At 29.8% G+C, this 16325-nt stretch overlaps 2 protein-coding genes and 2 long non-coding RNA genes across 4 annotated transcripts in view; 3 read left to right on the forward strand and 1 right to left on the reverse strand.

Annotated features, from left to right (window-relative positions):
* Positions 1-3243, forward strand: part of Dus1 (Dihydrouridine synthase 1) — a 25872-nt gene extending 22629 nt beyond the window's left edge. The window contains exons 7-9 of the mRNA XM_029318876.2: positions 1591-1670; positions 2676-2834; positions 3041-3243. Coding sequence (XP_029174709.1) covers positions 1591-1670; positions 2676-2834; positions 3041-3208 — 407 coding nt within the window. The 3' untranslated portion in view covers positions 3209-3243. The remainder of the gene's footprint in view (positions 1-1590; positions 1671-2675; positions 2835-3040) is intronic.
* LOC146723103 (uncharacterized) lies at positions 103-1583 on the forward strand. The gene is made up of 3 exons (XR_014924769.1): positions 103-169; positions 245-363; positions 436-1583. It is a non-coding gene; the product is annotated as an uncharacterized LOC146723103 (long non-coding RNA).
* Positions 3211-6278, reverse strand: Cox10 (Cytochrome c oxidase assembly factor 10). The gene is given in 9 exon segments (XM_085483171.1): positions 3211-3601; positions 3603-3647; positions 3649-3790; positions 4225-4542; positions 4974-5149; positions 5231-5426; positions 5688-5937; positions 6010-6100; positions 6190-6278. Coding segments are annotated over 9 exon segments (1263 nt in total). The 5' UTR covers positions 6201-6278; the 3' UTR covers positions 3211-3567.
* An 8735-nt stretch (positions 6279-15013) lies between these two features.
* LOC114945500 (uncharacterized) lies at positions 15014-15681 on the forward strand. Its single transcript, XR_003822415.2, has 2 exons — positions 15014-15343; positions 15489-15681. It is a non-coding gene; the product is annotated as an uncharacterized LOC114945500 (long non-coding RNA).
* Positions 15682-16325: the final 644 nt, after the last annotated feature.

Consider the following 16325-nt stretch of genomic DNA (forward strand, 5'->3'; position numbering starts at 1 on the left):
GTGCCGATAAGTTTTAGTTGTTTTTATTTTTATTTTCATATTTTATTTTATATTTTTATATTTGTTTTTTGCGTATATATGTATCGACTGTGTCGAGGTAGAATACCGCACAGTCGTTAGAGTGATGTGTCACGTGTAGCATCGTCTTCTCTCTGTTTTTACTGTCGGGGTGAGTGTACTTCCCGGTTTTTAATTTTTAATTTTTGTGGATTTTTCTACGTTTAATCTATACTATGTTGATTAGTGTTGGTAAGGGAGTCACTGCTCTGCTTCCTTCCTGACGATGGTCACCGTTAGGGAGACGCTCCGACGGCCGGACGGTTTGAATAGGGAGGAGAATGATATTTAATTTATTTGCGGATTGTATGTATATGAGTTTTATAATTTTCTGTTTGTACCGATTATCTTTTATTTTTGTTTCTTTGTATTTTGCAGCTACTGAAGAAGACCCGAAGTGGGTCGAAACGTTTAGAATTTAATAAATGAGTTTGATTTGAGATCTCATTTTAATTTATTAATTTTGTGCATGTCGTCCGCACAGGCTCCGATTGCCGTTGAGATTTTATTTTTATTGTAACACAATAATTCGAGCCGAGATTAACTGTTTTTACATTATTTATTATCTAATAAAACATGAAATTGCAGGGCCAGCGTAAAATCGATCATTTTTTTGTCACTGAGCAGCATATGTAATGATATCATGATAAAAAAAAATCAAATTTTCGTCACATGAAAAATCATGACTATTTCGAATCAAAATAAAATTATTTTGACTTTTTCTTGACTTTAGTGTGTTTTTTGGGCAGGTAGCAAGCATACGCCATTTTGACGTCAATAATATCATTAGACGTCAACATGACGTCATTTTGACGTTTAATGATGTCATTTTTACATTTATGACGTTATTTTGACGTTTAATGATGTCAGTTTGCTACTTGAGACACCATGTTTTTTTTATACACAAACTTTGCTCTATTTATTTATAACATTGGTTATATTATTAATGCCAAATTGTGACCAGTTTAAACTAGTGAAACAGAAATGGGAAAACGGAAAAATTGGAGTAATTCTTTTGTATTAATTAATACTTATTTAAACATTAAAACTAAAATTAAAACTAACACTTATTTAAACATCTTGATAGCTTCTTGTAGGGGAAAATCTTTAACAAGCAGTAGCTGAAAGCGTCTTTGAAGAAGTCATTAATTCTAGAACTCCAGATTTTTTTATTTGAATAAACAAACTTGTTTCTTGTTGGCAAAAGTGTAAATTATAATAGTTCTTATTTAGATTAAAAAAGTTTATTTTGAGCCAAAATAAATGCATCCTCACCGTGGTCATGTTAGATTGTGACGTCAGAGGCGAGAAAGTACAGACTGAAAATTCTTAGATGCCATTTTTAAATGAAAGGATATTTCAAATTATTTTCTTGCCTCTGATGTCACAATTCGAACATGGTTGGTCAGGAGCATTAAAGTAATAATTTGATTTAATAACTTAAAGAAATAATTATAATAATTTAAAGAAAAAAAATATTCTTTATATTTTATTCATATTTACACACTTATGTGTCCCTTCTAATGTTTTCAGATTACAATTTGGAGTTACCACCATGGTTGTGTCAACCTTATGTACGTGAGCCTCCACGAGAACATACACAAAAGTCACAGGTAAAACAAATGTACAGGGTGTTTCATAAGAAATTGCTGAAACTAATCAGCTGTCATGTTTTAATGCATGGAGTTATTGAGAAAACAAAAATTATGTTGAAAAGAGAAAAGTCTACAGTTTTCAATAGATATAAATAAAATGTTTGTATGGCATTTTATTTTATTGAAAAAAAGTAATGAAAAAAATGTTAATAATCACATAAACTAATAATAAATATTTTTAACAGTGCCAGCTTTAATAGCAGCTATCAAAAAGATCAATAACATTAAAAATGACATGTTAGAAAAAGTTTTTACGAGTTTTTTAAAAGAACAGAATTTTGTATAAATTCAAATTGTGCGCACTTCGAAAATATTATCATTAGTTTAGCTATATGATTATTAGCACTTTTTTCATTGCTTTTTTTCAATCAAATAAACTGGTATACAAACATTTTATTTATATTCACTAAAAATTGCAGACTTTCCAACATAATTTCTGTTTTTTTAATAACTGCATGCATTAAAAAATGACGGCTGATTAGTTTCAGTAATTGCTTATGGGACACCTTGTATATTTTTATACAGTGTATTTTTTGAAATTGCGTCTCTTGTGATTCAATGGGTTTGTTCGTTATTGCTGCACTGATGAACTAGTACAATAAGTTAGTGTAAGACAAATATATTTTGTTTTACTCCAGTGGCGTAGCCAGGAAAAAGTTTCGGGGGGAGCTGTAGCTTTAAATTTGTTATAATTAGTAACTATTAATTACGCACATGGCACATCTGTTTTTGGCAATAATTTAAACGTTTAAAAAAATTATATTTTTTTAAATATTAAAATTAAACTACGAAATTATTGAAACTATTAAGATTTTGGGGGGGGGGGCTGCAGCCCTCCCCCCTGGCTACGCCACTGTTTTACTCTAATTTACTGCAACAGTCTGCACTAATTCACTTTTGCTGCATTAGTGCAACAAAAAAAACAACTCAATATTTCTCGAAAATAACAATAAGAGTTTTCAGGAAGATGCACTTCGAAAACGGGAGTATAAAGACGAGGATGGAAACGAAATATCGCGAAAACGTTCAAAAAAGCTGAAACGAATAGCGCGCAGACCGAATAGAGCAACATCTCTCCCTAAGAGAAGCTCAGATCGGTGCCATGCTTGTCCAAATCCTCTGGTTTGTTAAAACTGTCATAACTTTTCTTCATTTTGAATATACATTTTTGAAAAAAATTAATTAATGTTTAATAATAATAATTAATAACAATTAATATTAATAATTATATAGTATTAAATAATAATTTAATTTTTTATAAATTTATTTTTTATTTTAATTAAATTAATTTTCGAGAAAAAATTTCTAATGCGTAATTTAAATTGTAGGGTTTTAAATGCGAGTATAAATTATGTCGACAGTGCTGTAGAAACAAATGTTATATAGAAAATTTAGACTGTGCTGGTCACAGAAATCTAACTAAGACGAGGAGGCAAATGGCGAAGGAATTTGAAGCGAAACGTAAGGGCATTGAAAATATGATGACGCTATGTTAAAATATTTTAAATAAAAAACTATATTTTATATCTAATTGACTAATGGGCTGTTATAATTTTAATTTTTATTCCTCTCTCTGTGAAAATGTCATCTTCCTAAAATTATACGAAGACAATTTTTCGTAAATTTATTTATTGGGATTTTTTCGCACGCATTTATTAACTCTAACAATAAATTAATATTAAACTTAAAGTAATCTGGTTTTTTGATTAGATATCTATCTATATCTATCTGTTTTGTACAATCGTATTTTCCAGAACTATTGAGAGAAAGAGATGAGAAATATTGTAAAAATCACATGATTTACAATATGATAATTTGTACTATTGCTGACAAGTCTGTTAATGTAAAATAACCATTAGACAGACGACGTTGCTGAAGCAATAGATAATAAAAATAATCAATAAGTCACTTTTCTTTGTCTCATCATAAAGAGATACATTTTTCTCTTTCTTTTTCGATGCTGGCCGAATATTTCTTGCTTAAGAGTATCAGCAGCATCAATAAAGGTAGATGAAGTAACGAAAATCGAAATAATCTTCTAGAACTAGCACTGTCCGAGTGATTATTGAACTTCCAAGCTAAAAGTTAAAAGTATTATTTAAGCATTAAAAATATCTCGAGTATACATACATGAGTGTATATACATATACATATACTTAGATACATATTTTATAAAATAAGCTCAATTATAAAATTTTTTAATTTTTTGTTGGTGTTTTATAAAAGAAAAAACTAGAGCTTTTTGTAAAAAGATTGAATTCATAAACTTTTTGATTATTTATATATACTATATATAAATAATTATTTATTTATATTTAAATTTTTATTTATATTTTAAATATATATTTAAATATTTCATATTTATATTTTAAATTATATATAATTAAGTATATTTATATTTTTAATTATATATACTATGTATAAATAATTAAATATTATTAAAATTGTTTATATAATTGTAATAAAGTAAGAATTTTTTTTTATAAAAAATTTATCCAAAGCATAATGTTACCTAGATAAAGAAAAGCTGCGTTGACTGGTGTTGAAGCCAATGCGAACCACCAATGAGTTAAATCCAATATAGGAACTAAGTAACACAGAGTCATTAGTGCTATTGTATATCTTACAGTCGTTCTACGACATAAATTTGGGTCTGTAACAGCCATCATTCGATAGCCAGCTCGTGAGTAATCCGGTCTCAAGTTCCATGAAAGAGCATTAAAGTGTGGAAATTGCCACATGTACAGAATACCAGGTAAAATCCAAGCACCTGGTACGAGTATATCACTAGCACAACCTGCCCAGCCCATGAGAGGAGGTATTGCTCCTACTGCAAAAAAAAGTAAGTTACAACTGTTTCAACAATGAAAAAATGTTGAAGGTAAAAAAAAATTGAAGAGTATTTAGTATGTCTCAAAATAAATTAAAAAGTTTTAATAAACATGGGCTCATTTTTGAGATATTTGCAATATTTCATGTAACTTACTTATAATTTGATTCAACTTACCTATATTCACAATAAATAAAATAATAAAAGATAAAATAAATAAAAAATTGTAAAAATAAACTATATAAAAATATATAAAATATACATAAAATATATATAAAAATATATATTTTATAAAAAAATAAAAATGTCTCAAAACTGGTTTATTTGTAGACTCAATATTCATTAAGATTCTTCAACTTGTTTTTGGATATACTAAATCTCTTTAAAATATTTTATCCTTTTTTTCCTGTATATGTAGAAAGCATACTCACCAACGGAACCAATCCATGTGTTGACAATACTGATGCGTTTCATAGGAGTGTAGAAACATGTATATAAAACAATATTAGCAGCACCTAGCATTGACGTCACACTGTTCACTTCAAAGTGGAGTATCGATAATCCAACAATACCAGACACCGCTGCAAATGCTACTGCATGAGCAGGCCTAACAATATTAATGAATTGTGTTATACAATTTAGTATAGATTTTTTAAGTCTTGAAAAATCGTATCTAAACACAACTCACGTCAAATGACCACATACTAATACTCGATTTTTCGTCCGCGACATTTGCGCATCAAATGGAACCTCAAAAAATTGATTAATCGCATTTGCTGCAGAGGAGACTAAACCTGTGCCAAGGGAACACATTGTAAATGTGTAAAGATCAAATGGCGCAGGGGCTAATGCATATCCTGCCATAGTTGTTAGGACAACAAGAGCTGCAAGTAAAGTAATTATAATATATAAATATAATATATATATATATATATATATATATATATATATATTTTAATAAAATTTTATATATAATATATATATTAAATATAATAAAATTATATATATAAAATATAGATAAATAATACATAATTATTGTAATTATATAATTCATTTATATCACATACTGTTTTAATTGAAGTTTTTTCTTTACAATTATATAATTTAATATTTTAAAAAATACAATTTAAGTTTGTTATACATACATGTCAACTTGATCTTTGATAATTTGAGGTAGTGCTTCTGAAGCATAGCATAATCGATTGCTATAGACCTCCATTCTGGCTTTTCTACTTTATATACATCCTTCTTCACTTCACATGCAATATTTTTTTCAATAGGATGAGAAATTCTTGAAGTCACCGCACCAATTTGCATTTGATCATATTCTATTGTTTGCACTGGATCCTCTATAGGTAATGCTTTTATCGACTTTAGTCTTTGGAAGCCGGAACACTAAAATTAAAATTTCCTTAAAAAATATAGAGTGGTATAATATAATTTTTAAATCAATTTAATGCTACAAACCGTGGTAATGGAACATTTTGGTATAAAGTTGCAGGATATGTACCGACATATTTTTATTGGACGAAGAACAAATAACATGATAAACCTAAAACTAAAAGCTTATTAATTACTTATTTTCATTTTAACTAATTGAAAAATAAAATAATTAACAAGTAAAAAATAACCTTATAATCTACATACAAACTTATCATAACCTATAGCTTTAGCACAACTCTTAAATATATGTGCAAGGACTTGCGTTCATACGAATATTTAACTAATAATTATAATTTTGCGCTTACTTTTTTATATGTTAACATAATTTTTATCGTTAACATATATTTTCTGTTACATAATAGTATCAGAGAGAAAGATGAGAGCGGCCAGGCCGGCGTTTTGGCTGTTACCGTTTTTACGGGACTGCTTGAAGCGCCCCTCGCACCCGTTTTTAATATCGGAACTAACTGCACACCCATTTTCTGGCAGGGTCGATAAAGTTTGTATTTGGTGCGAGTCCGTGCTACGCCCATAATTTTCGTGTTAACACAGTATCACCACAGATTAATAGACAGATCGCCAAAGGCCTGCCTAAAGAAGAGACCGCCATCTTCGTGCGATAGACTTTGCCCCTTACCGACACACTTTGCCTCTGGTTCGAGTCCGTGCTAAATTTCGTAGACTTGAACCAAAAGACTTTGCCCCTGGTTCGAGTCCGTGCTAAATTTCGTAGACTCGACCAAAAGACTTTGCCCCTGGTGCAAGTCTAGGCTAAATTTGTTTGACATTACCAACAGACTTTGCCCCTGGTGCGAATCCAGGCTAATTGATCATGAGACCAATTTGAAAGATTTGGCCCCCGTTGTGTGTGTGTGTGTGTGTGAGAGAGAGAGAGAGAGAGAGAGAGAGAGAGAGAGAATATTTTACATATGCATATATATATATATAAAATTTATTAAATATAAAAAATATATTTTTTACACATAAAATGTTTTTTTATTGAAATAATCACGATTTTAAATGTGATTTAACACAGTGTTCAAAAATTTTTTAATTAAATTTTTTAATTAAATTTTATTAAAGAAAATTACTTGAAATTTTTTACATTAAGAATTTAAAGGCTCCTTATTCTCTTGTAGAAATTTATCACTACGCCAATTAATCACTTATTTCGAGTATTTAAAATACTATAATATACAGTAATTTAAGTATTCGAAATAAAAGTGATTAATTACTCGAAATAAGTGATAAATTGGCGTTACTAGTAATAAATTTCTATAAGGGTTGAAATAAAGTATAAGAGATAAATAGGCTATATGTGAGCCGTATGCGAAATGTGAGATGTAAGACGCATATTAAAATTTAATTTTTCGATATAACTTTCAAAAATGTACACGAGGTACAAAAAATTAGCTTGGACATTTGTAAGACTTAAAATTGGGATTAATTCTCAATTCTATTAATTAAATTTCGATATAACACACCTTACATCCGCGCACGGCTCACATATAGCCCATTTATTAGTGCAATTTTTAAGTTCCTTATTTTTCAAAGTTCACCTTTTTACGTTATCAAATATTTTTGGTACGTTTTCAAGAATTTTATATTTTTACTTACCGCAGTTTCTTATCCAAATGTAAAATCTTTTATCGCAGTCTATAAAAAATTGAAACAATTTACAATTTTATGATATAATATTATTATTATTACAATTTCTATATATATGCACATCTGTCAAATATCGTGATTTATTTCACATTATTATTATCTATTTTAATAAAAAAAAAAAAAAAACACTTGCAACAATCAAAAATAAACCGCCTGCCGCGAACGGAAAATGCCAAGAAAGCACGCAATTTCCGCGAATCTCGTAATTTTTTTGAAAAATCAACAATTTCGTTGAAATTGTTGATTTTTTGAAAAATCAACAATTTCAACGAAATTGTAAATTCTTCATATCATTGCACAAGTATAATTCACAATAATAATTTTCAGTAACTACGATAAAAAATCGTATACTGAAAACCGCAAACGAAAGTGCAATGGGAGTAAGAGTAAAGTCTGTGATAAAATTAATTGGCAATAGAAAATTAATAATCTTCAAATAGAAAAATTTTGAAATTACCGAGGATTTACAAATAATAAAGTAAAAATATTAAATAATTTATGTTTTCGAATTTTGCTCGTGGAGAGGATCTTTAAAACAAGATTTTTAGAAGAGAGGACCTTTAAAATATAAACAGGCAAAAACGTTGGAAAAATTAAAGCGCGCGTTTAAACGCAATGAAATAGATACGCAATTGTTTTTACTTATCGCTGTAAGCTCACAAGCTTCTGACGTGCTATACACTTTTATATAATACAGGGTAGGCCATTTTAATCTTTCCACTAAAATTTCTCAAAATCCAAAAATTTAAGACAAAAATGTTTCAGATAAAAGTTGTATGGTTTCAAGGGGGACATGAGATGGTGTCATTGATTGGACCTTGAATAGCCATTTGAAGGTTAGGTAAAGGGCAACTTCAATTTCTTAAATTAAAAAACATCGTATCCATATAGATAATATGATATAAAAACTAAACAATTTTCATAGCAATCACCATATTGCGTCACCAAAATATGCTGCACCTGCTTTGTAATGGCATCAATAACATTTCCGCTTTTCTAAATTGGCAATAAATTACACACATATTGCAAACTGTTATGAGTTGTACAATAAAATATAATTAGCCAACCAAAAATAAGTTGCAATTAAAGAAAAATGACACTAAATCATTAATGAAAATAACTATAATCTTAATTAAAAACAATTTTATAAATTATATGAAAGATACAATATCTAAACCGTACCACACGTAAAATTTATGTCATTTCTGGAACAAGGTGCGAATTTTGTATTAACTCTGAGTCGTATATGTGCATTGGCCAACGATTGCAACATTGCAAACATTGACTAAAAAATTGAACTAAATTTGTGTGTGGGTGCTGACTTCGAATCTTGCAAATTACAAATAATTATTTTTTCATACAAAAAATTATCTAAAGTATATATAGTACACATTTATACCAATAACTTTTTGAAAAAATAAAAAACAAAAGTATTTGGGAAATTCATTTTTTTTCGCTATCCATCTACCCTTTATTCTTTTTATCGCAGAATAGCATGGAAACTAAAATACAATTGGTTGAATTGATAATAAAACCGATATTGTCTTAAAATAAAAAATTATCTCAACCGGTGATTCGCAATTTCTCTTTTTTTTAAGTAAATATGTTTTTTTCTTACAATTACTATTTATTTTTATAAAAGTTTAAGGGTTTGATACAAAAATAATATTTCAAATAATATTTGTATTTAATGCAAAATCGCAATTACAGCATAATACTGATACTTGTTAACAAAAATTATTGGTCGTGGGAAGGACTCGAACATACAAAAATTATCGATGCAGAAAAATTGTAGTTGTTCCATTTAAAAAGGTGGAGGGGGACTTCACCAGTCCGTAATTAAATCGGCTACAAGCAAAACCCGCCTGCCGCTCTCATTTTCCCTCATTTGATAACCAAATAACTTCATTGATTCTGTCAATTCGTTGTTGCCAAAATGTATGACGATTTTGTGAAAAATTTGACTGTAGTATTAGAATCTTAGCGCTGATATTGCTGGTGGTCCTACACGGACCAATGATTACAGGGATATTCTGCAGGCCTATTTGTAGACGATTTTACATTGAGCAAAGTTCAGAGTCAAAGTACGAGTAAGCGTACGAAAAATTCGTCTTTGTGAAAACGAACCTTTTCGAGCTTAAAGTTAACTCCATGGACATTATCGGAGAACGGTGTCAGGATCGTTTACGATATGAACTTATCGATTTAGCTATGTATAAGATACATATGGACCGTGGGCTTGGTAAAATCGCTCATGACGCGCTTTCTTGGGGTACATTTTGCGTGAGGAGAAAATCCGTTACCCACCTGCCAACAGCAGCCATTTGTGTTCTAATGCAGAGCTGTTAGTACGCGACAGCCATTGAGGTCTGACATCAGTTGTTTGTCGCATTACTCGATAGGTCGAATGTAGACCTCATGTTATAGCATTAACTTGGACTTGCCTGAAATTATTTCAAAGAGTAGTATGAAGCGAACAGAATGTGAGATAATGCTCATAGGTCTATAAATATCAAGTAAGTATACAAAAATTATGAAGCTGACATATTTTACGATCCTTTACTTAAAAATGTTTTATCATTATTATATATTAAGTTTAATCTGTTTAAATAAAATTGTCTTTTATAAAGTTCAATTTTTAAGTCATTCTACTATAACTAATTCACGTATAGTTTTAAAAATGAGAATTATATTCAGAACCAATTATATATTCTGAAAATTAAAAGTGCACACTCATATGTGACTTCAACTATTTAAAATTATTTTTTATGCAAAATTTCAATTCTTAATTAAATGTTTTTTTCGCATCCATACAATTGCGCAATTCACGATGATGTGTAATATTACTGACTAATAATAAATGATCAATTAAAGAAATGTATTACTGGTCATTGAGTAGTTTACACCACCTAATCGGTTTAAAATATATTTAAAACGTCATACCCTGAAGAATGATTGTTGCCAGTCTTACAACATATTAGAGTATTAAATCGATCATAAAAGATTAAAAATTAATTAAAGAATTTAAACTTATATTTTATATAATAATAATAAAACATTTTATTACGTCAAACCGTCGTGAAATAATTAAATAAAATTTGCTAGTTACGTCAAAGTCAAGTTTTCTAAGCTTATAAAACATTTTATTAAAAAATAGATTCAATAAATATAAGTACATGTTATATATATACTTATATTTATTGAATCTGTTTTTTTTATAAAATGTTTTATTATTATCATATATAATATAAATTATTTAATTATTTTTTTATTTTTTTATGAGTAATTTAATTTATTCTAGTTATTTTTGTACGAGAAAAATACTATCACGGGTATACGTTTTATAACGAATTAAATATATTTATGTTCAAAAATTATATTTGACCTTTAATTTTAATTTTGTATTTTATTAAAATTAATAATTAACATATATACTTAATTGCGAATTATATGGATGAACAAAATCCCTATTATGTGTGTAAGAGATTTCGGAACTCTTTGCTAAAATAATTAAAATTAAAAGTCAAATATAATTTTTGAACACTTTTATATTATTAAAAATATATAATTCGACTCTCGAAATATATTAATTCATTATAAAACGTATACGTATTAGTATTTTTCACATATTAAAATGATTAGAATAAATTAAATTAATTATTAAAAAACTAAAAATTAATTAAACGACTTAGACTTAGATGATAATAATAATGAAACATTTATTAAAAAATAATTATAATAGGTCAGGTTAATATTTTATTTATTTATAACATCATAAAATTCTGTCCTTTCCGAAATACGCGAACGCTACGAAAAGATAAATTTCGTACATGCCGCCGGACGAGTTCATGAGCATGAGACGCTCTTATCTTGGGAACGTATTAATAGTTACTGCATTGACTACTACTACGATATGGCGCTGAAATCAGTGAGAAATGCTGGTCTCTCCTTCATCCAGACCTTTGGCGATCTGTCTATTAATCTGTGGTATCACGTATTCATTCTGTATATGTGCGATCTTTTCTCTTTATTTTTATATATATATATATATATATATATGTATTTATATAATTTGTATAAAAACTAAAATATAATTATTAAAATATATATATATATATGTATATGTGTAATGAAATATATAAATCTTATTTTAATTAAAATAAAAAGAACGATTAATTGTTCGACCACCTGGATTTTGGAATGTAATTTTTAATATATATTATATTATATTTAATATTTATCGCCGCTTCTATTAATATGAAGTGCAATGTCAACGTGCAATAATGTACCATTATTTAAAGTTTCCATGCCTAATGTATCATGCCGGTATAAAAGAACGTCAAGTAGCATGCGTAGCCGAGCAACTAAGATGACGAGCTGAAATCGTGGACATTTCAAGTTCAAACCCCTACCTTTTTCAGATTTTTTTTTCACTTTTTTCAAATAAGTTATTATGTGTATAAATGTGTAATAATCAATATATCATTATTTGATAATTTTTTTTGTAATGGAACAAAATAAATTATTTTTTAATTCTGCAAGGAATTTAATTATTAATGCAAACGCCCACACACATAATTTAGATATTCAATTTTTTTTAGTTCAAATGTTTCTTGCAATCTGTATACGACAATCAGTCCACTCGCTGTGCCACAGATTGCATCGCATAATACGCTCAGAGTTATAATACGATAGAGATCGCTTTACGCTGTTTTTCCTTGAAATAAATAAATTTTACGTGTTGTGTACGCGTGTTTAGTATATTTGTTTCTTTCATATTAATTTTAACTATAATTAGTTTTTTAATTAAGATTATTTTAGTGTTAGTTGTTTATTTGTTAGTGTCCTGTTTTCTTTAATTTCGCATTTTTTAATTTTCTTTTTTTTTTGGTGTTGGTGCTAATTATTATTTTTATTTTACAATGTCGAGTAAACACCGGTTTTACGATAAATGTGTGTATTTAAATTGCACAAATATTAGGACAAAAGATGGAAAACGTTTATTTCGATTTCCATTACAAACGGGTGCGAGACATGATTTATGGTTACGCAATAGTGGTGAGTTTATAAAATTGATTTACTTATTTATATCAATATATAATATATATTGATATGATATATGAAACAAATATATATATATATTCTTTGTTTTTTTTAATAAAATATGTCAGATATTATGTATGTTTACGTATGGATTACGTTGAAGTGTTTCTTTGCCGCGTTTTTCTGATCTCGCCGAACGGTTCGCGAATCCTGTGCGAATAAAAAACGATGCGCGTGTGTGTGTGCGTGCGATTGTGATGATCAGTTTCAGTTCGTCTTCAACGCTTGACGAGAGAAGAGGTCCCGAACTGCTGTAAGTTTATAAAAACATATTTTTGTATAACACATTAGAACGATTTTATATTATTTTTTTTGTCTAGAAAACGTTATATTAATAACCGTTATGAAAACGATCTCGACGACGGTCGTCACCGGCATCGTCGCCATATTTTATTAAAAAAAACAAAGAATATATATATATATTTGTTTCATATATCATATCAATATATATTATATATTGATATAAATAAGTAAATCAATTTTATAAACTCACCACTATTGCGTAACCATAAATCATGTCTCGCACCCGTTTGTAATGGAAATCGAAATAAACGTTTTCCATCTTTTGTCCTAATATTTGTGCAATTTAAATACACACATTTATCGTAAAACCGGTGTTTACTCGACATTGTAAAATAAAAATAATAATTAGCACCAACACCAAAAAAAAAAAAAGAAAATTAAAAAATGCGAAATTAAAGAAAACAGGACACTAACAAATAAACAACTAACACTAAAATAATCTTAATTAAAAAACTAATTATAGTTAAAATTAATATGAAAGAAACAAATATACTAAACACGCGTACACAACACGTAAAATTTATTTATTTCAAGGAAAAACAGCGTAAAGCGATCTCTATCGTATTATAACTCTGAGCGTATTATGCGATGCAATCTGTGGCACAGCGAGTGGACTGATTGTCGTATACAGATTGCAAGAAACATTTGAACTAAAAAAAATTGAATATCTAAATTATGTGTGTGGGCGTTTGCATTAATAATTAAATTCCTTGCAGAATTAAAAAATAATTTATTTTGTTCCATTACAAAAAAAATTATCAAATAATGATATATTGATTATTACACATTTATACACATAATAACTTATTTGAAAAAAGTGAAAAAAAAATCTGAAAAAGGTAGGGGTTTGAACTTGAAATGTCCACGATTTCAGCTCGTCATCTTAGTTGCTCGGCTACGCATGCTACTTGACGTTCTTTTATACCGGCATGATACATTAGGCATGGAAACTTTAAATAATTGTACATTATTGCACGTTGACATTGCACTTCATATTAATAGAAGCGGCGATAAATATTAAATATAATATAATATATATTAAAAATTACATTCCAAAATCCAGGTGGTCGAACAATTAATCGTTCTTTTTATTTTAATTAAAATAAGATTTATATATTTCATTACACATATACATATATATATATATTTTAATAATTATATTTTAGTTTTTATACAAATTATATAAATACATATATATATATATATATATATATATATAAATAAAGAGAAAAGATCGCACATATACAGAATGAATACGTGATACTGTGTTAACACGAAAATTATGGGCGTAGCACGGACTCGCACCAAATACAAACTTTATCGACCCTGCCAGAAAATGGGTGTGCAGTTAGTTCCGATATTAAAAACGGGTGCGAGGGGCGCTTCAAGCAGTCCCGTAAAAACGGTAACAGCCAAAACGCCGGCCTGCCGCTCTCATCTTTCTCTCTGATAGTATTGATAACCGAAAATAATTCTTTGCAATTGATTCGGTCGAATTCGTTGTACATGCCAGTGTCACATGACGTCACTTTTGTGTAAAAATTTGTAACTGTAGTTCTATCTAGTACATACGTGTAGCGCTGCGATGATTGCTGAGTGAAAGTTCCTAGACGTTACTAAAGATTACAGGGATATTTCTGCAGGCCTATTCTGTAAGCGGAGTCTACAATGGCAGCAGAAGTACAGAGTGCAAGAGTAAGCAGTAAGCAGTACGAAATGCAATTCGCTCATTTCGTCGGGAGTAACGGAATCCTATTTCGTACTGCTTACTGCTTAGGCCGGCGTCCCATGGAGCGGATTATGCGGAAGCGGAACCAGCGGATCGCCAATCACGGAATCGTTCCGATAGAACTTATCGATGAGCTCCATTGGAACGATTCCGTGATTGGCGATCCGCTGGTTCCGCTTCCGCGTAATCCGCTCCATAGGACGCCGGCCTTACTCTTGGGGTGCATTCGTTTATGCAGTGACTGCCGCAGAATGCCGCAGATGTCGTTCGTTTACTCCACCTGCGCAACCGACTGCAGCGCAGTTTGTTGTTCGTTTAAGCAGAGCTGCTGCCTATCTGCGCAGCCATCTCGGAGGTCCTGCTCAGGATGCTTTGCTCGCAGTACTGCGGACTACTGCGTAAACGAATGTAGTCTTCTCCATTGTTAAGCCAATTGAACTTGGAAACGTTGCCTGAAAATTATTTCAATTATGAGTTATGTTATGAAAGTTCAGAACAAAGAAGGTGGAGAATAACTCCTCCAAATAGGTCCTACAAAACTAAAAGTAATGCAAGGTAAGTAATACAATAAAATTATGAAGTCTGTTAATTTATATTTACGATCCAATTAACTTAAAAATGCATTTTTATCAAGAATATAAATTTAAAGTAATCTGTTTAAAAAAAATGTGCTTTGTATAAAGATGCAATTCTGTTACAGTCATTCCTAGCTATCAAGCTACTTCGTCCCCAGTTAGTTTGGAAAAATCTGAGAAGTCTACATTCAGCAACATTTCAATCCTACCGTCATCACTGTCTGAAAATGTTATGTGCACACGTCATATGTCAGAACCTTCAACCTATTTAAAAATTTTATTATATTTATTCAAATAATAATTCATATTTATTTAAAATTTCTTTACTTACGCACTCCAATTACAATCTGAGCAGTCAATTCACGCAGGTGATCGTTCGATAAATGATGTCACGTGACTCGCAGATAATAGACGCAGTGGATGCGCTAATCGCTGCATAAACGAATGCACCCTTGTACTCTGTACTCCTGCTGTCATTGAGTACGTTTACACGCACCTTTAATCGGGTTTAAGAACATCCATAGTTGTAAAACTGGCCAATCACAGCTATTCCCCTGAAGAATGGAACGGCTGTGATTGGCCAGTCTTACAACTACAGATGTTATTAAAATCGATTAAGGGTGCCGTGTAAACGTATTCAGAGAGAAACATTAATCTGGAACACTGGTTGGGTCTAGAAATCTCTAGGGATTTCTAGATCCTCACAGGTATCCCTATTTTTTGTTGAATTTTATACTGAGCTACTGCTGCTACCTTGGGCGACAAATTTGAAATGTTAATAAAAAGCATGATTATTGTAAGAGACAAGGTCCGTAGATGAACGACGGGAGGGGAAGGAAGGTCTTCGCATGAGCCGCCATTTTGGGACCACAAAGTTACGTGTGTTGTATGTCGGTGTGTGCGACATACAAAGTGTTAGTGAAAAAAAACTATAGTTGAACAGCGGTCCGGTGGCTGGATTG

This window comes from Nylanderia fulva, unplaced genomic scaffold, assembly GCF_048542155.1.
Source record: "Nylanderia fulva isolate GAGA-0341 unplaced genomic scaffold, ASM4854215v1 Scaffold231, whole genome shotgun sequence".
NCBI lineage: Eukaryota > Metazoa > Arthropoda > Insecta > Hymenoptera > Formicidae > Nylanderia > Nylanderia fulva.